Source organism: Notothenia rossii (genome assembly GCF_949606895.1).
Source record: "Notothenia rossii genome assembly, chromosome: 5".
In the NCBI taxonomy this organism is placed as follows: domain Eukaryota; kingdom Metazoa; phylum Chordata; class Actinopteri; order Perciformes; family Nototheniidae; genus Notothenia; species Notothenia rossii.
In genome coordinates, this window is record NC_136903.1 from 66485289 (window position 1) to 66511935 (window position 26647).

The 26647-nt window shown below is 40.2% G+C and overlaps 1 protein-coding gene across 1 annotated transcript; it reads right to left on the reverse strand.

The window, feature by feature from the left end:
* Positions 1 to 138: 138 nt before the first annotated feature.
* Positions 139 to 26458, reverse strand: nav1b (neuron navigator 1b; the record flags this gene model as incomplete). The annotated part of the gene is made up of 27 exons (XM_079680537.1): positions 139 to 3224; positions 3787 to 3984; positions 4117 to 4235; positions 4374 to 4570; positions 5390 to 5461; positions 5544 to 5698; positions 5795 to 6030; positions 8163 to 8331; positions 8644 to 8742; positions 9483 to 9580; positions 10168 to 10366; positions 10869 to 11052; positions 11217 to 11395; positions 15106 to 15227; positions 15332 to 15443; positions 15616 to 15681; positions 16138 to 16221; positions 18312 to 18389; positions 18882 to 18905; positions 19328 to 19380; positions 20509 to 20682; positions 21229 to 21386; positions 21476 to 21517; positions 22063 to 22479; positions 23328 to 24081; positions 25577 to 25877; positions 26453 to 26458. 27 exons carry the CDS (start codon positions 26456 to 26458, stop codon positions 3141 to 3143), a joined length of 4380 nt encoding a protein of 1459 aa, XP_079536663.1. The 3' UTR covers positions 139 to 3140.
* Between the last annotated feature and the right edge of the window lie 189 nt (positions 26459 to 26647).

Below are 26647 nucleotides of genomic sequence, written 5' to 3' on the forward strand. Positions count from 1 at the left end.
ATGTATTGTTTTTTTTTTTACTTTTATAACAATCGTACAGTATAGTGCCTTCATCATCCCCAAAGTAAATACAATATTATTTGTATATCTCCCATTACCAAGTTAATACTGTCAAACTGACACACAGGAAGCAACAGGTAAATATAACATGTATTTTATTGACTCCAACGACCAGTGGTAGGTGGATGAAAGCCTTCAGAAACATGCCTTATTCATGTTTTGGACCCAACTCTGAAGAAATAAACATTTTTTCTCAAGGATGATTTTTTGTTTGTTCCCCCTCCTCAATGATTGTTGCCGCATCCAGAATGCTGCCCTATTTACAATCTTTACAATGATGCCCTGTACAAAATAGAGAAATTAAGTTTTACAAAGGATTCTTTAGAAAAAGAAGGAAAGAAATATCAAATATTTTGAGTATTACAAAGGAAAACATTATCTCGCATGAATTTCCTAAACAATAGCCTACATTATTGTTAACTTTTTTTTCTCATCACACAGCAAGTTTACATGCATTTACAACACTTAGGAACCCTTGACATTTCCACGTCATTGACATTAGATACTGCATACATTTTTTTTTTTTTTCATCTTAGTCCACAACAAGCTTTTGCAAAAATATGACTATTCAGCAACCTGTATTGGCCTTCTGATCTGATTCTACATAAAATTAACTATTCAAACAGTGAAGTGCTGATTTCAGTCTCATCATTCGATTTTTAAACCTTTTTGTTAAATTGTTTATCGTCATTTGACCATTTATAAGACCAGTTATGACACTTTTGTTGCCATTCATCAAGGACAAAACACACATCACAGCTTCCAAACTGCTTAATTTCTTTACCTAGGTACATCTACCCTGTTTTCAATGCAACGCCAAACCATCGTCCTCTCTTTAAGGCTCCTGCTTAATACAAGCTTTCACTTTTGTCCTGTGGTGCAATTTGGTCCAAATGAAAACTCAAAGACAGACCTGAAGTTGCTGCATAGTCCTGATACACTAGTAAGCGAACACAATTAACAGCTACTACAGAGCAACAGGCACAACAACAAGTGAATGAGATGAGAAGCTCGAGCTGATGGCTTTAGGAACCTGCAGAAACAGACCAGGGCTGGTTATGTCTAACACCTGAAATATTTACAGTAACTGACATTAGTCCCATGTGACCAGTTTGAGGATCACTATCCATTTGGCATCTTTTCGCTCCTTGTCCTTAATTCATTCATTTCTTTTGAGACCAATCAGAGGTGCAGATTAGCTTGAAGTTTTGTTATCAGCCTAACTGTGCAAGAATAAAGCAGCTCAGATAGCATTTAAAATGTTTAACTTTCTTATTGAGCTGTCATAAAAGTGGTCTGACATTCATTTACAGGATTTATGTACATGTGAAGTTAAGTCTGAGCACCTGAAATGAACAGGTGAAATGTTTTGACAACACTTGCACAACTACTGTCTGCCATTACTCCATTAGGGCTTATCTTTTACATACACAATCTACACAAAGTACCTTAAAAAGTGTTTAAATCTTTTCCTTTTGGCCTTGGAACAACTACTCTCCAGTTTCACTTTGACACCAACATGGATGTACCATACAATGTCACACATGACTTGCCTATCTCTACTTAATGTCTTCAACATATCCAAATTATCTTCAAGGTCTTTTTCACATGACCTAAGTGTTTGAAAGTTCTACTGTAGGACACACAACACTTGTTTAACCTACCCTGAAAAGTCTATGTGATCTTTATTCAACAATAAAGCAATTTGGGACGTTGTTCAAGAGCACCATAACTTAATGATGATAATGACATTAAATCTGAAAATGGGCCTAGGCAGCTTTAAAGTCACTCTACTCAGACATGGTGTTGCAGTGGAGCTTTGTGATAAGGCTTCTTTTAAAAGCACCTAAAAGATGATGGATGATGTTCAATTTGTATACGTGTTTTCTCTACATTCAGAGTTGAACTTAAACCACTACCATGGCAGTCGAGAAGCATGATTAAAGAACAGTATTTGGTTCAGTATATAAGATATTTGCACCAACTAATATAGATGAAATAGCTGTGATGTAGCCTGATTGTATTTACATCATATATACACTAGCTACTCTGAATATGGGGGAAAAGATTTGAAACAAATGTACTCTTTCCTATAAAATAAATCTGGTTTAGATTCAAATAGTTTAATCTGCTTAATGAAAGAGTGTGTGTTGTGTTATCCCTGTGTAATAAGTATCTAATACCTGATATACATGGCAACATTGGTGACACTTCATAAAGCTAAATTAAGTGCTTGAAAAATATAGTATGGTACTGCGCAGCGACAAAACTCACATCACTAATAAATAGGTTTGTTTTAAGCAAAAAAGAGTATGACAGCAAATATATTTAAAAAAAAGTAAAAGCCATTTAACTGATAAAGAGGATGTTAAACTACGTGAAAAAAGTACACTAATAATTGATCCTATAATGTCTAAAAAAGGATGAAGTTGAGGAAATAACTGATTCCTGACCTTTTTAGCTGGGATGATATCTTATAAAAGCACCGGTATCCTCTGCTGAAATTGAGGTGACGTCTTTGTTGTTAAGGCATTTTAACCGATTCACCTGCTCTGGTTGCTAAGTTAACATTGCATATGTATACGATTTTGGCCTTCAAAGACACATACAGTAGATATGTACCAAATAACTGTGCAATAAATAGTAGCATCTGTCATGCTGTCATACTCTTTTCCAAAATGAGTCACCATGATTGAGGATATCTCCTGTTGACAAACACTACATATCCCATGATGCATGTATGCTGTTGCAGAAATCACCTGAAGTCTAAACACTGAGACAATTAGTGATCTATTAGCACCTAAGGGTAATGAGTGCTAATGTGTTGGTACTAAAGTGAATGTCATCCAGTCAACTATACACTAAAGGAATACAATATAGTGTTTCATTCAATACGTATGAACAGTCGTTTGAAAATACTGTATGTAATAAAAGGATTTGGAATTTTGCAGTTATACTTTCAACCTACTGTGGGAATGATTTTTCTGTGGGATTGTTTGTTCCTGAACGTGCACTGCATCACAGTGGACACAACAACAAAAAAACCTGTACATTTGAAGTGCTGAGTGAAAACTTTGTGTTCAAAGTTTAGGCAGACTAGGGTCTTCTTTGTCTGGGGACTCAATGTAATTGGCAGCCTCTTGAAGTTTCAAAAGCATTGCCATCTATAACAAAAAAGAGAGGGTGAAGAAATCAGTAATACTTAAGGATTCATTGCAGTGGTGTTGATGCAGGGCTGTACCATTGTCTCCATTTTTACATTTCAAGTTGTAATTGAGGTTTATCCATGGAAGATTTGTCATATGTTTCTTTGTTATAACACTAAAATACAAAACAAATTAACAAACAAAACCTTCTATCTGAAAAAAATGATTAATCCCATTAGATTAGATGTAGTAAATTACATTTTCTTCCTCCCTTAATGTGCGGCAAGCCAGAGATGGAACAGTTTTTGACCCCATTGAAAATATTATTTTCAAGGCTCAACACCAATTCATATGACAGGAGGTTGAACAAATACAACTATTCTAATAACATCAGTGTATTCTAACCTTTATCAGCATGTGTGCAGAAATACAGAGTGTGAACAGAATCAAAGTTTTAAAAAGAAGCGCAGTTTTTAAATGTTGGTTTGGAATTCAATATCAATAAAGCTTGGGAGCTAAGTATTATTTGGTACAGCCCACAAAGCCCTTCAAATCAGACAGAAAGTTGTTGCTCTCTCACCAGTGGATCAGATTCCATGGAGCTGGGTGGAGTCTCCTTGTGAGGCCTCTCCTCGCAGGGCTGCCCGGGGCTGCTGGAGCCGATGCTGGGGGGGGGCAAGTGGAACAGCTTGGCCTGGTCCTGCTGGGCAGACGGCCAAGGCAGCGTGCCCCTCACCCACTCCACCGGGTCCTCCCATACCGCCTTCTGCCCGTGGACCTGCAGCGTCACAACATACCATGACGGTATAATTAGAACGCAACATTTCCTATGAAAGGGGAGCCATCAGCAATTCGTAGAGAAGAATCTGATGCGTGCCCAAGACCGTTTTCTGGATCTGTGGTTGCTCACCTTGATGCCGTCCTTGGCCCCCTCTTGCAGGTAAGGAATAATAGAGTGGTTCCAAAGGTCAATGAACCACGATCGAAACTCATCAACCGTGACAGGACACGACAGGAAGAAGCAGGGGCCTGAGGAGACACGGGAAGAGCAAGAAGAACACCATAAGACTAACTATTCTACATAATTTATACAAAAACACTTCCCTCCAAAATTGAAATGCAGCTCCTTTCAGCCCTGCCCTGTCCTGATAAGAGTGAATGTCATACCGATAAGGAAGTCGGACGTGCTGTGCTTCTCCAGGAAGGCGTGCAGGTGATACCACAGTTTGGGCACCCAGTCCAACACCCTGATCAGGTCCTCATTGGTCAAGTTCTTCTCATCCTCCGACTCCATCAGCTTCCTGTGCAGATAGCGCACCAGGAAGCCATTGGCCGGCTCCACGTTGTTGGAGAAGGTCACCATCCTAATATGCAAAACAAGTCACGGAAAAGTCAAAATACAGACCAACAACTCTGTCCATCCATAGTGTACTTCTTTAGCCACATATGAGATCATCTATGCAGTATCCCACTTATCAACATAGATCCTTAGTAATGGGCCAACCTGTAGGGATTGTCTTGTTACAATATTTTGATGAGGTCACCTGATTCAACGTTTACTTAAGATAAGTAACATTTAATGTAATGCAATGTAACCAGCAACATCAGAATCAATTATTCATAAACAGTTTGGTGGTTTAATTTCACGTGGCTTTCTCCTCTTGCTTCATCAATGCGGCATTATGAATCAACCAAATGTATAAAACTGTTTTTATATTGCAATATCTTATAATCAGTTAGATTGAACACAATGGTTACTTTGAAAGTTTCACAGACAAATCCTATAACTGTATTTATATATACAGATTCAGGATATATCTGTTTCTGTGTGTTAAGGTAGAAGAGGCTTTTATTTTTTTAAATATATTTTCAGTAGTAGGTTAAAAAGACGCTTTGATTTTCAAATTAAAGTCTTAGTCTAGACTTATTTTACTAGTCTCTAGTAAAATAAGTATTCATGGTGTCATAGTCTCAACCATAAGACAGTAGACACTGAGCAAGATACAACTGTACCAGATCACATATAAACACATTTAATCAGAAATTACGACGTCATTTTTATTGTATTGACATGTTGACTCCAGGGTGAGCTTCAGATCTAACTTCAGTGTAATCAGGATCAATTCAGCAATTAAAACAAAGACAAAACAGAAACTAAATCTTCAACCGTTCCTTCAACCAACCTGAAGCTGAGATGGAGGCCATTGTTCGGTATCATCTTCACCGGCTGGTTGCTTGTTCCAATAATGTAAGGACTAAAAAACAGGAAGAATGTTACAATAAGTGATCACATAAATAATCTTGTGGCTACTTTCAGTCTGAGTAAGTGGAGCGCACCATTTGTGATATTTGCAGGTGAGAGCCCCGTTTACAAGTTCGCTGAGTGAACCAGGCGCATGAATATCATCCAGAATAACGACCAGCGGTATTTCTGACACGCTGCTTTCCCGATCGATTTGATTGGCCAGGTTGGAAAGATAAAGCTGCAGATCCTGAGGAGAAAGAGAAAGAAGAAAGGAAGCTTTTGACATGGCACGCCAAATAACACAGAGTTGAACAGATTGGTATGGGCCGTCACTCTCTGTCACCTTGCAGGACTGGCGGTGCATGTTGAAGGTCATCACAATGCCGTCGGTGACCTCGCGGGCGCTGCGGTCCACCAGGTACTCAGCCAGCCGGGAGGCCAGGTAGCTCTTACCCGTCCCGCTCGGCCCAGAGAGGATGAGGCGGCGGTGTTTGAGCAGCAGACTGATGTAGTGTTGCATCATGGGTTTGGGAATGAGGGTTTCGAAAACAAGGCTGTCCACACACTTCTCCTTCAAACCTGAACAAAGTGAGGAAAATTGATAATTAACTATGTGATCAATATCTGCCAATTACCCATCAGAAATGAGAAATGTCGGTAACCTGTAGTTTGATACAAACAGGCTGACATTGTATTAGCTTTAGCTGACTCTTTCATCCAAAGCAACTTACATAACTGTAATAAACCATTCAAATACAAACAGCAAGAATTTTGCAAGTGCATCTGCTTTAAATAAGCCAAACCATGCCAAGTGCTGCTGCATTAGTCTCAATTGACCTAAATACTTGAATTACCACACCTTTTCTGTGTGGTTATTGGTAATAATGCAGTCAAAACTGGTGTTTTTTTTGTTTGTGATTGAAGATGAGCAGACTTGTTGCTGTCCTGATATCAATGGAGATCTTTCTGTTGAAGGGAGCCCATTGGCCAAAGAAGAGTAAAGTTAATGTGCTGGAGAGAATGGTTTTATCATGTCCTGAATGAAAGCACTTTGGGCCGTGTGAAGGGAGCAGAGGAGCGGCGAAGTGTGGGAGAACTTAGATAGGTTGAAGAGTCTTCTACAAGCTTGGGAAAGAATATGTTAGAAAGATTCATTTCACCTTGCATGTCCTTCATAAGGAACATTAAGCCTAAGTATTTGGCTCTGAAAATAACTTTGCATCAAGTGTAGGGAGTCTCCCCCTTCCCACCAGCCCACAGCAGTCTTATTCTCCGCCTCCACATCTCTGGGGCCCATGTGTCTGAGACTGGCTGACCAGCTGGGCCTGGCTGCACTGGGATCAGGTTTCTCTCAGCCCTGTCTGCGCCGCTGTAGCACTTTGCTCTTTACATTCCCGCACCCAGAAGGTGCGGAAGGGTTGAAGATCAAACCCGAACCTCCTTGATCACAGCATGGGTTTAGAATAACTGATTGGCTTCACATAGGTGCAAATCCAAAAGCAAAACACGGCTGTTATAGGATAATAAAGTATATAACCATCACAATGTTTATTTAAAAATTAAACGGGGCTGTGCAACGCAGGCGAGAAAATGGTTGAGCCTTGTTGCGACTAGGGGTGCAGCATAATGATTTAGAGTTGTGAAGGTTGTAGATTTTTAAGTTTTCAATCTGCCTTAAGAGCAAACATGCTCAAAGACAGCTCTGGATTCAACTTCTGACAATGAGTGGTCAACTGTTTGTGTCAGCTGAAGAAAAAGAAGGGCTTACAGTGTCAGGACGCCTGGTCTCTATGATGGAATTTGTGGAAAGCATTATGTCTGATTACATTTCATTATCAAGGAAACAACTTATTGATTACGCTGACTTTACTTATTGTTGAACATTGAGGCTGGTGAGCAAACACTTTTTGAAAATTAATGTCAGAAGATACACTATGATTTTAAAATCGGTGTCTGTGGGTTAAATGTATTACAGCAGGTCCTTACATTAGTTTAAACATATAGTTATGGCTGAAAATGACACAGTATAAAACTGGGAAGCACAATGAGTTCCTCCGATGCCATGGGGTCGTGTGAGTTTATGTTTTGGTCGATGATGAGAACAGCTCAGAGTTCCAGGTAACTGAATGCACGTGGGATGTAAATGAGAGTTGTTTATTTAAAGTAAGCATAATTGGATCTGGATCAAATGGCAATAAAGAGAGACAGGTTTAAATTTAGTGTAATTAACAGACAGGCATGAGGATCTGCACTTTGTCGAGACTAGGATTTGACTGTTGAGATCAACAGATTAACACTTCACAGCATAGCTAATGCTAAGAAACCTGATTATGTATTCATCAACGTATCGTATTGCTGTAGACAGAAGCTTTTAATCCAAAATTTAGTGGTTTCTAAATTGAAGAGATTGCTTTGAAAATAGAAGCTGGACTGACTCCAAAATGCTCTACTGCTGAAAAACAACATTTGAGTACTTGAGAAATGGAAGTTTATCTCATCAGTCCACATTCTGATTGAATAGTGGTTCAAAAGTCTAAAACTTTGTTAGGATTGATCAGAATAATGTCTTTGAGCCTTTACTGTTGGTTAAACTTGTTAATGTTTTGCTGAAATCAACTTTGTGTTAGGAGATGTTATTTGATAGGTTATTTTCTTGCAAATCTGAGAAAGTAAATCTCAAAAATTATATTGTAATTGACATGTGTACAGACCTTTCAGGGCCACTGTGATGCTGCTGGGGCCTCGGGACATGCAGCGAGAGGGCTGCGTTTCTGGAACTTCTCCTCCCAGCACTCTCTTAATGTGGCCCATGCTGTAACTGTAGATTGAGTCTGTAGAGAGGCCCACACTAGAATTGGGGTCCACCTTGGCAATGTACACCTAGAAGTAAAACAAAGCAGAAGATGTGAACTGATTTAATTCATCTTAATAGAATTCAGTGTGTGCAGACAGACAGCGCTGCATGTGTTTCAGAGCTGACACACTTCTGTTACTTCTCGATGGTGAAGTTTTTGCCTCTTCATAAATCAAGAAGTACAACGTGTTTCTATTTGCTATTTCTGCAACATAGTTTCCCAACGGTTAGTGTCTATAGTAAACACATTCCAAATGTAATGTGACGGCTGAGTTGTGCTGGATGCAAACTGTACATTCAGTCCCTGCTCACATTTGTCTTCAGAGGAAGGGTCTCACCTTGAAGGCCTGGCTGACAGCCGAGTCCAGCATGGGCCAGTCCATCCGGCCGTTCACCCGGACCGTCCCGACGAAGAAATCCTGCTGCTTAACCTCCTGCTTTTACGTGCAATATTAGGAATAATTATCAACTCTTCTGCAATATTCAAGTTTACACAAATGATTTATCCAACACAATATTCTGAAATGGGTCACTCTGAATAATGAGAAGATTTACTTTTCATAATTCAAGTATATTCAGAAGCTAATACTTTGGTACTTGCGGGAATGGATTGTATTAGAGTATTTTCTAAAATGTGGTATAGCTACTTGGATTCTGAGTATCCTACATCATGAAAAACAGTGAAGTACATTTATTTAAGTATTTACACTTTCTACTACTTTCTACTTATTGACAAATATTGTAGTTTTTACTTCACTATAGAAGTTTCACAGCTTTAGTTTCCAGTTACTTTACAAATAATTCCAAATAAAATGATGACCAAGAAGCATTTCTACAAAAATTATTTAAGTGTGCATTTATGTATTTGAATTGAGCTATAAGTCTTTACCAGCTGCAACATGTATGCTTCAAATATGAATACAGTAATACAGGATTCTGAACTGGGCCATTAATGAGAACTTTTACTTTACATACTTGTAGTTTTACCAAAGTAAGAGTTTTAGTGCATGAAGTATTGCTTCAGTGTAGTAATGTCACTTTTATCTAAATTAAGTTCTGAGTACTTCTTACGCCGCCGATGGGAAGTATCTTAGGGACTTCTGAAGTGCAATATAGTTCAGATGTTTACTTTGTACTTTTATTATGGAAAAAGTAAGATGACACACAACAAACTTACATCTTTGAAGACGCGTAAATCTGCAACACATATCACCACCCTAACACGGTGATCATCCCTCTGTGAGGAGAGGCTGAGGGTATCTGCAGAGTAAAGGTCTGCAGAGGGCAGAAACAAAAGAAGAAAGAAAGTTCACAGAGCATGAACTCACATTAATGCCCATCAAGATGTAAGCACAACGTTTGTTTGAGTAAATAAGTACTGAGCCCAATGAAGTGTCCTGATACAAAAAGGTCGCAAAGAGTGTGGCCTTAAACACATTGCTAACAGGAGAAAACATATTTGAAAGCGAGGGGTGAAGATTTTAAATGGTCATCTGACATTCAAAATAAGAGAAGGGGAGCTTATCTTCTAGACATAATATCAATTGGCAATGCATTTGTATACCCTGAACTGAACCAAAGCGCAGATAATAAATAGGTTTTGTCAATTGTAGGAGGTGCACATATAAAATACATAAATGAGATGATTGACGGGCCAGGGAGTCAAAATAAGAAGGTCAACATAACCCACATTTGCGCATTAATTATAACACAATCCTTAATTAAAAGTGGCCTTAGAACGACAGTCCAACCCTTTCATTCATACGTATTAGCCGTTCACACTGTAGAATCAGCAGATTATTCACATGCCTACTTGTTTACAAAACTGGTGACACCATTCTGACATTGTCAACATGCTGTACCTGAGCTGCCCCCCTCACTCAGCCCTCTGCTGTAGCTTTTGGGCATGTGCATGGCTACGGACTGCCGAGGTGATGAACTTCCCAGAGCAGTGAGACCTGAGGACTGGGAGACGGAGCTGGAGGGGCCCGGAGACGGACAGGGGGACAGACTGCCTGTCTTCAGATGGTCGTTCTCGGCCTTCAGGTTCTCCACTGTCGACTACAGACACAATTACAAGAGTTACAGTCATTAAAATAAAAGGAAATTGAATATTTCTTCGGGCCATCAGAGCCTTTATTGAAGTGACAAGGGTTGAAAGGGGGAGACAGATGGGGTTGACACGTGGCACATGGTCACAGGCTGGATTAAAATCCATGTCCTCTGCACAGGGAAAGAGCCCAGGTATATGGACCACCCATCATTACAGTCATTTAAAAAAAAGTTCCAATTGACATCAAACAACTGGCGAGGAGATTTTTTTGATTGCATGCTCAAAAGATCTTTAATAATAACCAATACAACACCAATTTATTAAATATTAAATAATGCAGTTAGACTTGACAGTTAACAAAATATAACACGTTATATATGAGATCCTTTCCAGATAGTTGCAAAGAAATTCAAAGTTTGACATCCTAATCAGCTCTGAAACTCAACAAAACAAATGTTATAGTGAGGACATTTTCCATGAAATATCAAAAGCAACATATGACACACGTACCTGCATGCTGCTCATGGCGTCCTGCAGCTGCTCCAGCTGATGGGCCGAGCTCAGAGCCTCCAGCCGGATGTCTGTCAGTTTGCGCTCCTTTTCCCACAGCTCTGTGCGCAGTCCTGTTACAACCTTTTCATCGCCCTCATCGCACTCTTCGCCCTCCTCGCCTTCGTCGCCTTCCTCACAGAGTCTGGAGATATTCAGATCAAATATGACAACATTAGAGACATGTGAAGGTGGCAAGGATCATTACACTGACAGCTTGGAATAACATTTATTATATTGAAATGCTATGGTACAATTAGAATTTGTTTCTGTTGCGATGTACTTTGTAGTTTAAAGACAGAGGTTTACCCTGACGATGATGCAGAGGCTGAGGATTTCATGGACAATGAGGTTTTGTCTCCACCATAGTGCACTTTGGGGGAGGAAGGTGCAGAGGATTCTGGGGTGGAAATTTCCTCAATGTCAGCGTATGGCCCTGACTGCTTGGAGCCCTTCTTACTAAAGGCTTTGTTGAAGGAGCTGCGCAACTGTACAGAGAGAGAAATGAGACTGAAATCAAGGATACGTCTAAAGAAATCGCAGCAGAGTATTAAACAATTAAAAAGCAATTGTTAAAAGAACTTGTGAGGTATCATCCACACATTTCCTTTTGAACCTTTAGCAAGCACTATGTTTTTTATGTTCTCATTGAACAGGCTCATGAGGAAGAGTGTCCACAAATTGTAAGATACACGGTTTGATTCCCTTCTCCTCCAGTCAGAATGACAACATTTCCTTGGCAAGATACTGGAAACCTAGCTGCCCTTGAATTGCTTTATGAGTGTGAGTGAATGAACACTAGTTTACTGTAGATGATGAGCAGTGTGGCACAATGCATGGATGCCCTGTAAAAATATATGAATAGGCAAGTGTTTGGATGCACTGTAAGGTGCTTTTAGAGGTGAGACATGTTCTATATAGTTGCAGGTTCATTTACCATTTAAAGCTATACAGAACCATTTAATTTAATTTGTTCAGTCCGTAAAACCATAACTACAATGTAATACGGTCAAAACATGGTACAATATATTTCTATGTATCAGGTGTATAAAAACACAGATGACAGAGAGTTTCCAAAGGTTTTACAAGTATGACTCATGAAGGGCATGCAGGCTGGAAACGGGGAGAAGGTGTTTAGGGTTTATTTACTGGAGCAACATCACTCACCTCAAAGACCTAAAATAAAAAGCAGGCAGGGCAGCATGAGGGAGAGACCAGAGTCATACTTAATAACAGATTTGGAACTAGATAGGACGAGAATGACATACAAACACAAAAGCAGGAACACGCTCACACGGAGTAAACAAATAAGAACAGCGGATGACTCACTTGATATATTTTCAAAACGAATATAACATGATAAAAAAAAGGATGATAGCACCACAGTTCACATACTGTACTGTGTTCAAATGAATTTGACCCAGACAAGCTGAACTTTTCAATACTAAAAAATGTTTAATAACTATAATTTATTCCTCTGATGATCTGAATAAAAATGTAATTTATGCCTGCCAGTAGCTTTGCCGATATCTGTGTTGATAGGTAATAGATTAAGAGCGGTGAATCAGCTTAGAATCAGGAAGCACTCAAACGTTTGTGTGAATTTATCAAATTTAGCAGTGATTCCATGTCAGCCACAGCTTGTTACAAAAAACCTGACAGATAGTGTATTTAATGAACTTAAACTAGCTTTATTAAATGTCAGGTATTTGGCAGGAAAAACGATTTTAATCAATGATTTTATCACTGAGTACAATCTCGATTTTATGTTTTTAATGGAAAATTGGATTGTACAAAATAACAGTGCAGCTGTTCTTATCGAATCAACCCCTCCCAACTTTAGTTTTATGAGTCAGGAAAGAATGCATACGAAAGGAGGTGGAGTTGCTATTTTGTTCAATGATTCCCTTCAATGCAGGAAGACATCTTATGGGAACTTTGCTTCTTTTGAATATGTGGCCCTTCAGCTGAAATGCTCCTCTCGAGCTCTGTTCCTAAATATCTATAGACCACCCAAATACTGTGCAAGCTTTTTTGATGACTTAACTGAACTGCTGTCTATAGTGTGTATTGACTTTGACCGTCTAGTCATTGTTGGTGATTTTAACATCCATGTTGACAACCCCCAGGACAGAGGGGCTAAAGAACTGTTTTGTGTTCTTGATAGCTATGGACTGACTCAGCATGTGACGGAGCCCACGCACAATAAGGGGCACACTCTGGACTCAATTATCTCAAAGGGTCTGAATATCTCTAAGGTTGTGGTGACTGATGTTGCACTCTCTGACCATTCCTTTGTTTTCTTTGGGAGCTATATTTCTGTTCAAAAAAATGTTCAAAAAGAGGTAACCACAAAGCGATATTTAACTGAAAATACTCGGGAAATTAGTAAATGAGCTAGTAGATCATTTTAATTCAAAAATTCAAAATGTTATAGATGCCATTGCTCCAACTAAGGTAAAGGAAGTGACTGGCAAGAAAATATCTCCATAGAGAAAGGCCATGACCGTGAGAGCAGAAAAAAGAGAGTGTTCAAAAGCTGAACGCAGGTGGTGAAAAACAAATCTCCAGGTTCATTTTGAAATCTATAAAGAGAGACTTGGCCTTTATAATTTGGAATTGAAAATTGCAAGACAGTCTTTCTTCTCTGACATCATTACCAAAAACAAAAACAACGCACGTGCCTTGTTTGCTACCGTCGACAGACTAACTAACCCCTCAGTGTCAGTAGCCTCTGAATTTCTATCCACCAGGGCATGCAATGATTTTGCCTCCTTCTTCACTGACAAAATTCAGAAAATCAGACAAGCAGTCAGTGCCTCTGTATCAGGTACAGCAAATAATTTGTCCCTGTGTCCACCTAAAATCAATCACCATGACACAATTACATCAGATTAATGATAAAAACCTAGAGGACATTATTCAGCTTCTGGAATCCTCCTCCTGCTGCCTTGTTATTACTCCAACAGGATTTTTCAAAAATGTTTTTCATTGCATGGCCTCAGATCTACTTCATATAGTAAACAAATCTCTTCACTCAGGTGTTTTTCCACAGGCCCTAAAAACGGCAGTCATTAAACCGCTCTTAAAAAATAATAATCTAGATGCTTCAGTAATAATGAACAATTACAGGCCCGTATCAAACCTCCAATTTCTAGGTAAAATCATTGAAAAAGTTGTTTTTCAACAGTAACTTCTTGCATTTAAATAACTGTTTCGATGTGTTCCAGTCAGGCTTTCTTCCATACAACAGCACTGAGACTGCTCTTGTAAAGGTCTTCAATGACATCCAGTTAAACTGCTGCTGGTTTTTAAAGCACTGAATGGTTTAGGCCCAAAATACATTTTTGACCTCCTGCTAAATGATGAACCATCCAGATCTCTCAGGTCTTCAGGGTCTTCAGCTTTCTGTCCCCAGAGTCAGAACTAAACATGGTAAAGCAGCGTTCAGTTATTATGCTCCAAATATCTGGAACAAACTCCCAGAAACCTGCAGGTCCGCTGCAACTCTTACTACTTTTAAATCCAGGCTGAAGACTTTTCTTTTTGCCACTGCTTTTAATTGATATATTCATATCTTAAACTGCACTGTAACTTTTATTATCTTTGCTTTTTATCTTTGCTTTTAAATAAGTGCTTTTAAATGTCATTTTATAATATGTTTGTTAATGCTCTTAATGTCTTTCATGTTTGTAAAGCACTGCCTTGTGTTGAAAGGGGCTATATAAATAACCTTGCCTTGTCTTGCCTGCCTTGCCTTATTGCACATTTTTATTTATTTATAAATAATAATAATAATTATCACCATAAAAAGTAATAATAAAAACAATATAAAAAACAATAATAATAACAATTATTATTATTATTATTTTAATAATAATATTGGCAATAATAATAATATATACCTTTACCACAATAATAAGATTATTGTTATGTGGTATTATTATTATAATTTATAATTATTAATAACAATAATAAACATATTCATTATTATTGTTATTTATAATTATTTAGCACAATAATATTATAATTATTATAATTATTGTATCAGTATCAATATCATTGTTATGATTATTTATTATAATTAATAACAATAACTATAATAATAATAATAATCATCATCATTATTATTATCTACTTTCACCACAAAGGGGAGTGTTTTCAGCCAGTATCTCTAAACACTGCCCTTGGTTCTCACCCAGCTCTTCTTCTTCTTCTTCTTGGCCTCCTGCTCCTTCAGACTGCCCATACTGGAGTGGCTGGAGGTGCTGGCCAGGCTGGAGATGCTTTCTGAGGAGTTCTGGCGATTGATCGGCATTTCTTAAAAGGAAAAAGTGCATGAATATCAGAGGAAAGCTTATTACATTTCTACCTTTATCTTTGAATGTGTTTTTAGTTTTTTACATCCCCAGCACATTCTGTACCTTTAGGTGCGATTTCTGGAGTATTGAGAGCCAACTGGATGATTTCCTGGGCCTCTGAGTTTTTGACCCTCAGAACCTCGATGGTATCCTTCAGATCAGTGAGCTCAGACTCCTAAAGAAGGAATATACCAACATATGATCATGTGAGTTTACAGGCTGGTAACTCATCTAACAATTCTCTAAACCAAAAATGATGGAAGGTCGATCGGCTTTCAACAAGGATGACAGGGTTGTTTGTGGGGGGTGGCTGAAGACAACATTGAAATCCTACTATACCTACTAACCTTTGACCCACAACTCATTTCCAGAACCCCTATGTCCCCTGGAAGCTGCTCATTCTCTGACGGGATCTAATATAAAGCATTGAACGATGATCTATTAGCACAGACTAATAGATTATCCTCATCATCATCATCATCAGCATCATCATCATGTATTTCAAACGTATTTTCAAATAAATTAAAGAGCCGGGGTGGGGGGTTACATTTCTGTAGTCATATGTTTACGAGACAATAACTTGGGTGTTCTCTTAGACAATAAAGTAATTGGTTTGTATGAAACTAACTTTGAAAATATGTGTTTTGTCACATCCCTTATCAAAACTGCCCATAATATCCATATCATTATAAGTACGTGTTTTATTAATATTGTTATATAATTATAAATAAAAGAGGTAAATGTTTGTTTTCATCTCATACATGTGTGACTTATTGTGTGTTTTTTCATTTTAAATCACATCTTTAATGCCTGAGTATATATATACTAGTTGATGAATAACTTTAATTCATCAGCACAGTGATGGATACCTTTTGCTCCGAGGAGACAGAGAGGGTCTGCAGGCGCGCCGTCATCAGCGCCAAACTCTGTTCAAATGCTGCTACCAGATTAGCCTTTAGAGAAGACAAAAAGACAGAGTTGGGGGGGTGAGACAGCAGACAGCTATGAGTCACCAGCTGCATCAAATCTCTCTGCAGCCTCACACGCTCACATCACATCACATCAAGCAGCAGCTCTGTCCATCTGCTGGGAGAGGAGGGGGGGGGGGGGGGGAGGGGCAGTGGACAGCTGTGGATGATGACGGTGGTGGTGGTGAGGGTGGAAACCGGTGTAGTGCCCGAGGACAAACCTGTCCAAATCATGTAAAAAGTTTGACCTTTAGGCAGGGCTGTCTCTCACTATTTCTGCTGATTAAGTGAACAATTACAAATATACCAACATATATGGCTGACACCACCCTAAGAAAGACATTGTGATGTTATGTTAAGACATTCCTGATTCTACGCAACTTTGTTTGAATGATGGATCAGGTATTCTTTTTTTCGCTGCTTTATTTTTGTTAGGTTATGTTTTTTGGGGGGGTTTATAGTTCGAGCATGTTGTGTGTTTGGCCAGAATGTGTGGCTAGCTTTTGTTAAAAATGACCAGCCTTCAGTCAGCTAATACTTACTTCTTTATGTTTTTTTGATGGTACCTTGCTTTGGTATTTATTTTGGGTCCCATTTATCTCAAGGCATCATAAGAGCACACATGGTGGTTGTAACAAATGCAATGACCCAATAAAAGTGTAGCAGGCTAGGCTATCAATTTGACTGTTTTTTTCATCACATAGAAGTCCTGATCTCAAACTTCTCAAAGTCAATATCTCTTAGTATGGCTTGTTTTTTACCAACCAAATGAAATGAAACAGAAACTGGTGCTGTGAAAGTGTGTATATAATAATAAGTTGATTGACAGAAAATAAGTAATAATTTCATAATTGTTTGAGGTATTTAGCAAGCGAATATAAAAATATATATCCAAACATTTGCGTTTTTTTTCAGGATATCCTCAGAATTTTTAGGGGGCAGAACAAATGAGAAATATAAAGACACTAGCTAGGAGACTAGGGGTCATCCAATTAGGTGCCAACATTTTCACATGCAAAGTGAGCCTAACATAGAAGTGAAATGGTGGCAAACGACTAAGCTTGAGGTCCACAGAATCATGCATCAGCGACAGACAGCTCTCTGGAAGCAACAGTCCAACAAACCTGTCCTAGCTGCTACACCCAGCATCCAAAGGTGCAGGTCAGAGGGATGCAGGCAGGGGGGAGCAGCAAGTCCAGCAGGGAATACGTCCAAGTGAGTAAAAGAGAGGGACACTGGCGTTAGGCGTGGGAATAGACTTATATGGCAGAATCATATACAGGAAAACAATCAAATATATGCTTGACACGGTCACTTGAACACCCATGTTAGTTAAGCATTGGCAGTTGGTAAAATGTGCAATAGGAGACTTTAGTTCATACTGAATGTCTATCAGATCGGGATCAGCGATTAGGTGGTTTAAAAGTATAAGTTGAATTGAAAACAGGAAGACTCAAGCATCTAGAAGCTGCAGGGGTGAGACAGTAAGAAGCAGGGGCATACAATCATTCAGTCGAAGGTTAAACAGGTTTCTATCAAGGTTGCAGAGCTGAAAATTATAACAGTGTTTAGACGTGAGTGACGGTGAGAGAAATGTATATTGGGGTTAAGGAGCCGACAACCAACTTCAACTGGAGACGTTGTTTTCCCTTCTTTAGATGCCATCATCCTACAGTCAGTTATCAAATAAAATTGTCAACATCCCAGAGTTTGGAATAGGTTCGTAGATCCTAGAAAGGTTGTGGCTTGTAATCCTTCCTCCCTGAATATCAGCCAGAGTTATGCCTCGGCATCCCGATTCATCCCCAGTGATACTCATTTCCTTACATGAGCAAAGATTCACACCATATCTTCCCTACATCGCACCCTCTGAAAAATGTGGTTCAGACATTAGATACACCTGTTAAATAGTTTCTGGATCTCAGTTAGTTGTCGGATAAAACGCCAGGGAATTTGAGGAGTTATAATCTAGCTATTAGATATATCGCACACTGATAAAAGATCGGCATGCCTCCAAAACATAAATAAATGAAAAGAGGCAAAAGGCACATCTTTGAGAGATGAATCATACATACGTTGGCACTCAGCTGCATGGTCAGGTCTGCAACCTTTTCCTGGGAAGACTCCAGCTCTCGCCTCAACTTGCGGATTTGCTGTGGACAAATTGAAGAGTAAGCCCAAGCTGCATGTACAATGTATAAAAGAACCTCAGACAAGGTGGCAAACATGTAGAGGATATTTATTGCATTAATGCAGCAACAGAATGTACTGAAACAAACTTGCTTTGACTGTTTAAGGGGAAAGAATAACCCAAAACAAACTATTAAAGAAACCAAAATGACACATTAGAACAAATAGAAAATGTTAAATAAACAATTTTTGAGCACTTTTCTCATGCACTAGGTACTTTATACGGTCTGACAATGTCTTTATGAAATGTTAGCAAGTGGTGGATAACGATAACAGATATTAGAGATAAAACAAAATGAACTCAGTTATGAGACCCTGAGTGAAGAGACCTGCGGTCACAGACTTCACTGAGCACTGATAACATTGTCTTATGAATGGACCCTTTTCAACAGGAAATGACTGACAGACGAGACAGAGACAATGTGAGTTGAAGACTGGTAGCACGTCGGCCTTACCTCCCCTTGTATCCTCTCCTCATTCTAGAGAAGGCATGGTGGAAATGAACAATAAAAGAGGGATAAGGAAAACTACTTATCAACAGTAAAAGGCACATCACTGAAGTTGTATAGGGACAATAATGGTGTAATAAAAAGTCAGAATAGGTACCAAGCTGTTGATTCACAGAAAGCAGTGGCAGGTCACTAAGAGGTGTGTTAATTACTAGGCAAGGATTTAAGTTCACTGAACATTACACATGCAAGCTTCCCCCGCTTGAAAAAAGTCAAATTGTCCCTGAATAGTTCTAAATAGGGCCACTGAAAAAGCATTTAATACTGTACAAACTTTTGTAATTGATTACTTTTCCTCTTGATGACAGAACAGTTTGTTAACTGGAGTCACACAGCACTAAACTATAGCAAAAGTAACATTAACTGTAAATATAATGACTGTATTTACTCACCGCCGAATAGTTGGATGAAGCATTGGACGCCAGAGAGAGCACAGAGCCATGCACTGAAACAAGCAAGGTAGAGATTTGACTTAATATTTATATAACTGACAGTTTTCCCTGCTATCCCCAGTCACAAATAATGCTGACAACCCTGAAGACAATGGAATACCTCAAACTCAGTCAGTAAATTAAGTACAAGTCATAGCAGCCACATTCATAGACATGGTGTAAAAGTTTGATGTAAAAAAAGCTTTGCTGTCGCATCCAAACTTTTTGTCATATAATTTTTATTAAAAAGGCTGCAAGTGAAAGCAGGTTTTTAATATTCATCATCCCTCCTGTTATGTCTACATTTGGACCACAGATAGTGCCTTTAAGTCCTTATATTACTCACTATTCAAGGGGCCCTATTATGCTCATTTGCCCCGGGCGCTGTACAATAGCTGCCCACTGCTCCTAGTACTAGACTCCTGGTACTAGGATGGGTTAAATGCAGGGAACAAATGTCACTGTGTGCTGTGTGCTCTGCATGTGTGAACATTAGAGGGTTTCATCCCTCCATATTCTATTCTATTCTATTCTATTTTCAGGTTCATATGTGTATTTGGTGCCTCTACTGTGACATGTTTACTTGCTTTAATGTTCAAAAGGGTCTTTATTTTAATTTAATATTTATTTATTTTCATACTGCCTTTGCTGCTGCAGCTCTTTTCACCCTCTGTCTGAAACCAGAGCCCAGTCTGCTCTGATTGGTTAGCTGGCCGGCTCTGTTGTGACTGGTCAACTGCTTAGAGATGTCCCATCTCATCACGTGCAATCTGTTGGAGCGCTAGCCAATAGAAGCGCAAGTGTTGCATAGTGATGTCACTATGTTACGGAAGTAAACCAGGGAGTCCTGCGTTTCAGGCAGGGGGGAGTGTGTGGGAGAGAAACTCCCTGTGGAGGGAAAGTTGGGATTTTAGCCTTTGCAGACCATTGACATGCACAAAAACCTATACACAATACGGGAAGGGAAAACCCCAAAAAGCACAACAGGACCCTTTTAACCTAAAATGAAGGTAACAAAATTAAGGTTCTTTCGACATTTTGCTAAACAGATTGTGTCCTTTGTCAGTGGACAATATTTTTTTTAGGTCATGTTGTGTAACTCCTCTGCACGGGGGGGGGGGGGGCTTGCTTGGCACGCTCACCATCATCTCCTGGTTCGCGGAAAGACCCACAACGCATCATGCTCTTTGGCCGGTCAGCCAGGGAAATGCTGCTGCCCAGGGGGGAGGTTCCATAGAGATCGCAGGCCAACTCACCGGGGGGGCCTATGCTGTTGGAGCGCGATATCCTCGGGGTGCCACTAGAAATGGGGGCAACTATGACAACAAAAGAGGAGGTTTTGAAAAACAGTGAGTGGCAGTGATAACATGGATGGATGAGTTGCATGGAGAAACATGCACACACTCTTCACTCAGAGTACATCTGGGTATAGCTCCCCTCTTTCTGATGACTAAGTGAAACACAACACTACGGTTCCACAACAGTCAAATAGATAAATATAGCCTGACATGACCCCCTACTGCCTCAAGCTAGGCCATATTTCAGATTTGAACACAACTCTAAATGACTGCAGATGTGGGACTGTAATATTTGTTCACACAGTCCAATCTGATAACTACTTGCCAAAACTTCATTGTCCAGACATAACTTATTTTATTTTCGACAACTTAAGTCAATATTTATTTAAAAAACTATGCTGGACTTTTCCTCTTTCCAGTGGGAACTTAACTTCCCTCTCCTCAATAATAATCAGCGATAAAATGGACCGCTAATCAAATACCTCAAAGCCTCATTAGTTCTCGAGGCTCACACGGTGTGAGTGTTTTTAGAACTTGGCAGCCAAATGGAGCGAGCAGACTCACCCACGTTGGTGAAGGGAGCCTTGCCGGAGGAGGGGTGGAGAGGGCGGGTGGGAGAAGGCAGCTGAGGGGGGCTATCGCTCTCTGTCATGCTGACTATGGTGTGGGAGTGGCGCCTCTCCGGTTTGCCGTCACTGTCTGACAGGCTTGAGCCATAGCGTCTGAGGAAAAGAGGTCGCTTTAACTTCAGACATACATCACAGTGGGACATTGCAATTAGACGGTTGGGACTGTAATTGTTTTAACTTACTCCAAGCCTTTCTTCGGTAAGGTATTTCTGTCCGCTTGCAAGCTGTTAAGAAGAGAATAAAACATTATTAAAAGAAAGCAAACACAAAGTGTGTCTCTTAGAACACCATCATTCATCTAAAGGTTTGTCATAGGACCTGCGACACCTAAATAAGACGTCTCAAAGGTTTGCCAATAATGATGTACTCTTTAGTACACAGCGTGGGATTGCCTTAAAGTACATTCTTTTGGCAGGACATTATTTGGACTATCTCCACTTTGACAGACAGCAATTCCCCAAAGGATCCAGCCCTCCATCTTCTAAATGACACCTCAGAGTTTCCTTTCCCGGAAAAAGGCACATCAAATATGGAGGGCTGGTTTGTCTGCTGCCAAGAAACTTAAAGTCCAATGTTGACTGTGTTTATAATGAAAAAAGGTTCAGCTGTTGGGTTGAATGAAGTACCTTCTACCAATAATGGTTCACAGGAAGATGGAAAAAGTGGCTTTGGACTGATTTTTACTAAAATAAATGTTCTTGAATGCTTTTAGATTGATTGTGTAAATCTTTCATGGATCAATGTTAGATATTCTGTAGATGAGACTTGCCTATCTGTGAGGTTGAGGGAGGTCCTGCTTCCGGCCCCCCAGGTTCCCGCTCCCCTCTCTTCCTTGTTATGTGTCTCAGTTCTGACAAACCTGGAACTGGGAGGCACGCTCATCTGGAGGGGCAGGGACTCCATGCTGCGGTGCATGCCTGAGAGCTTGGGGTAGAGCAGCGGGGAGCCGCCCAGACTCAGGCTCTCACTGGTGTAGGAGCCGGGGGAGTCGATGTGGAGCACAGGGGCTGGGCTGGGGGTGAGCCGGGAGGAGGTGTGGGCACCAGCCAGGTCCTGCAGCTTGGAAAAAGGGGGGACTTTTGGCGGGAGGTCATGGATGGTCACACAGGAGTCAAGGCTGTTGTAGTTGACCTTGTCAAGGTGAGCCAAGCTGGGTGGACGGCCTAGAGACTTTGTGTTCATCATCCTAGGAGTCAGGCATAAAGAATAGGTTAAAATACAAAAACGTCTAGCGTCCCGACCTCGAGACATACATAGAAAGGCAGATAAGTTGTAGTTGTGTTTGCCAAGTATCTGTCTGATTTGCTTCCACATATCAACACAAACATAGATCCAAAACAACTATGTTTCCATTGCTGTACACCAGGGGTTTTCAAGATCTGTGACTGTAGGTCTCCCCTCAGACAAAGCTTGGAAAGAACCACCTCAGCCTCCATTTGAGCCAAGATCTAGAGTCATTATTGCTGACATAACTTCAGACAACCCTAAGTAGATGATATAGCACTGGTACGCAATAGTTTCTTAATCTGTGAGAGTGAGACACAAAGTTCAATTTCCCTATCTCTTTAATCAAGTCACACCCATTAAGGCCATTTCATGTGATCTTATTCATCATAACTAATTGAATAGGCCAACTCATTTTCATATGTTACACTTCCATTCACTGAGCCTCCCCTGAAAACGTTTGGATCCTTGCCTCCCACTTTGAAAACCTCTGCTCTAAACTGTTCATAGTACTCTGTGGATTATTAAGAGTAGCTGGGACACTGTTTATGGAGAAAGATATTGCTGGTGAACTTTGTATTTATTTTGTATTTCTTTAAAAGGAAATGTATTTAATTTAGTTTCATTTTGTTATGATAGTCTATTGAGGGGTTTCCTAACTTTAGAGTATACACAACCAAAGTGAATCTACCTGCATGGCTAGATACTAGTGAAGAAGAATACCTCTAGATGTCACTGGAGGACAGAGGGATTACATTTTGTTTTGTCATTTGGTTTATATGACTTTAAAGTGATATTTAAATGAGACACCTTGGTGTGGTGGGTGATGACAGTTCAGGGTATTTGCTGCTGCTGGTCCGTCTCAGGCCGTGCAGTTTCATGGTGGACTCTCCTGAGGACCGAGTTTCTGCTTTCAGAGACCCACAGTCCATGTCGGCCCCCACAGCCTTGGCCTTGGCTCTCTCCTTCTCCTTCTCCCGGTCGGTCATGTTCACGGGGCCTGTGCTCGATCGACTGGACATCTTACAGCTACTGGGCTCTTTAATCCTGGGGCCTGTGGAGGCCATGGGCACGGGTTTCAAACTCAACAGGCTGGGGTCGATGGTGCCGCTGAGAGGCCGACATGCAGGGCGACCAATCACACTGAACGTGCTGGACTTGGCCGGTCGAGGCAGGCTGCGGTACTGAATGCTGTTTCGAGTGTTTGGCCCCAGGAAGCACTGCTCACTGCTGGCATCAAAACTGTTCTTTCTTCCTGAGGGTGTCCCTCCTCCTCCTCCTCCCACAGGCTTCACGGGGATGCCAGATGACTTGGGGATTTTGCCCAGAGTAGCAGAGCCACTGGAGATGGTGGTGCCCCCTGCTGTCATAACAGTGGCGGTGCCGGTGGCTGTTGGATGTTTCTTGTAGCCGTAGGAGGCTCCAGCTGTGGGTTTAACTAAACCTGACGGGGGCTTGCGGTACTCTCCAAGATGATCCTTGCCAGCGTCTGAGCGGGACCGCTGCAGACCGGCAGTTTTGAGGGAAATCCTGGATTTATCCATTGGCTTCTCACATTTAGGTGCTAGACAAAGAAGGATAATGTAGAGTTGAATAACAACGTAATGGCAATATCAATAACAATTACATGTATTTCAATATTGATAAGGAGCAACAAGAATGTTTGTCCTGTAAACACCATGACTGGCAAGAATACACAAAAAAGATGGATAGATTATAAATGAAGGAATAGATAAATAGGTGGGATAGTAGTAAAGCCAGTAAACTTGAGCAAACAAAAATGAAAACACAATTTGAATTGCACAAAACTGTCCCGCATAAGTAATCAGGCCAGCAAATAGGTCACCCTAAACTCCTCTATCTAATCCAGCATAAGGTAGGCCGTACAAAGACCTAATGGCCAGGAAAACAATCTACAAAAATACTTTATTCCCTCTGCAATCACCCTAAACGCTTAGGAAAATATACCCATTTCCCTTTTCCTAAGTGTTCTCATCCTGTGTATTGTTCTTGCCAACTCTAGTTTAAACAGTTTTAGTCCTATTTTAAGGACATGTGTTTGTTTTTTTTAAAAACACGTTTTAATAGTTGATTCATTGTTTGATGTTGAGCCCTGTCAAAAAAGGATTTATGTTAGTATGTGACATTGTATCTTCTGTCTGGAACCGAAAAGGATAATCAGCACTGTCATACATCATTTCTCTTTAGCTAAACACTTTTGCGTAAAAGTGAATGCAAGTGTCTTCCAGTTATTACAGCCGAGATCAAATATAAGCAAGATACATCTGTATTTACTTAGAGAGCTTTTATGGGCCCATGACATAAAATGTGATTCATCAGCTGACTTAAAAAGGATCTTATGCACAATTAAACTTGTTTTAAACATATCATATGATGTATCAAAGTGATATAATCAATCACAAAAATCTGATTCGTATGGATCGTTAGAGTAAGAGCACAGCGCTGGAAAATATGTGGAGATTCATTTAAGGATAATTGCAGAACTGCAGCCAGCGTACTAATTTGAATCACTTGTGTTTAAAGCCAAAATCAAGATAATAAATAGAAAGTAAACGACTAGAAACATTAGTATTGGAACTCAAGTTTTATCATTTAATCGTTGCATATTTTTGTTTCGGATTAACTTCATGTATTTGCTGCAGATGGCAGACATGGCGGCTCTGCGGACATTTACAGAAACCAGCTTTTCTCTCAGATGATAGCAGAAACTTGGCTCTGGGCTTTCTGATTTTCTTTAATTCAATAAAACGGATTGCATGATGCATTTTCCTTCAATATATTGTGGTGTGCTACAAATCGGAACCTGGCCTACGCTAAGGGGTACACTTCTGTTTTCATCCTGACACCAAGCAGATATCCGCCTTGGCTGCTCTACAAACAGGCTGTTTTACATTTGGAAACAGCATACAGGGAAATAATGGATGACATAGATCCTGTAAACCACATTCCTACAGGAGATGAACAGCAGAGAAAATGAAAAGCTGAAAAAAAAGAGGCATATAGATCAAAAAGTAAGAGAAAATACCACAAGATCTCACCCGCGACTTTCAATGTGCTCTGAGAGGTGTGCGTGATGGGGGAGGTCACTCCTACGGGAGGATTGCGACCCTTCCTGAAGCTTCCTGGTTGACCCAAGCTTTGGGGCTTCTTCAGTTCTCCTTTACACCCAAAATCTTCACTGAGGCTCGGAGGCTTCTTCCTCCACTTGCTCGGGGCCTCCGTCTTGAGGCTCCCGGTCTCATAGCTGCCACTGTCCAGCTTGTGGCCGGCTTTGTGATCCTCGCTGTACCACGAGAGTCCGCTTTCCACCAGGGAGCGCTTCTCTGCATCAGTGCGGAGCTGCAGAGAGAGGAGGGGGGAAAAGGGAGGCACAGTGTGGGTAAAAATGTTCAGAGTTATCTATGGTATTGTGTGTTCTCTGTAATCTTTGTTTCATCTCAGCTGCATTCCAGTGGGAAGCAAGGGAGAGATAGGCTGATATGCCCAGAGTGGATTTAGGAAAACAACAGAGGAAGACAAAGGAAAGGAACATAGAAAATGTAAAAGGGTGAGAAAAAGGTCTCTCGATAATAAATCAACCCATTAAAATAAAAATAAATTCAAGTGTTTGAATAGGAGGAGAGCTTGAGAGTTTATTTTTGTAATGTATTACAGTGCACTGATCCATAAAAGACACTGTAATAGAAAAACAATCATGTGGTGCATTAAGGAGGTGGCACTGAGGACAGTTTTGGGCATGCTGCTTCTTGGCACCTTATTAATGTGATACAGGGCAGCAGATGGCGCATTGAATAGCACTAATGTTCAGGAGAAGAGTTTTCCCTGATGAGCGTTTTGTAAGTTAGAACACACACTATTTATCCTTCTTCTTTTCGACAAACTCGGATTATATAGTCACAAAATCATATTCTTACATGCATGTTCTGAAGTTCCAGATGAGCATAGATAAAGCTATCACCTTCAGATAACTGTGAAAACTGCCTCTAGTGTGAAACGTACATCATTCTGTCAGTCAAACATCCCAGTTGAGTAACAATAGGCAGAACGCACTTCTGAGTAAAAAGGGGTTTTAAGGGTCAATGAAATGTTACTGTCAGAACAGAAAAGAT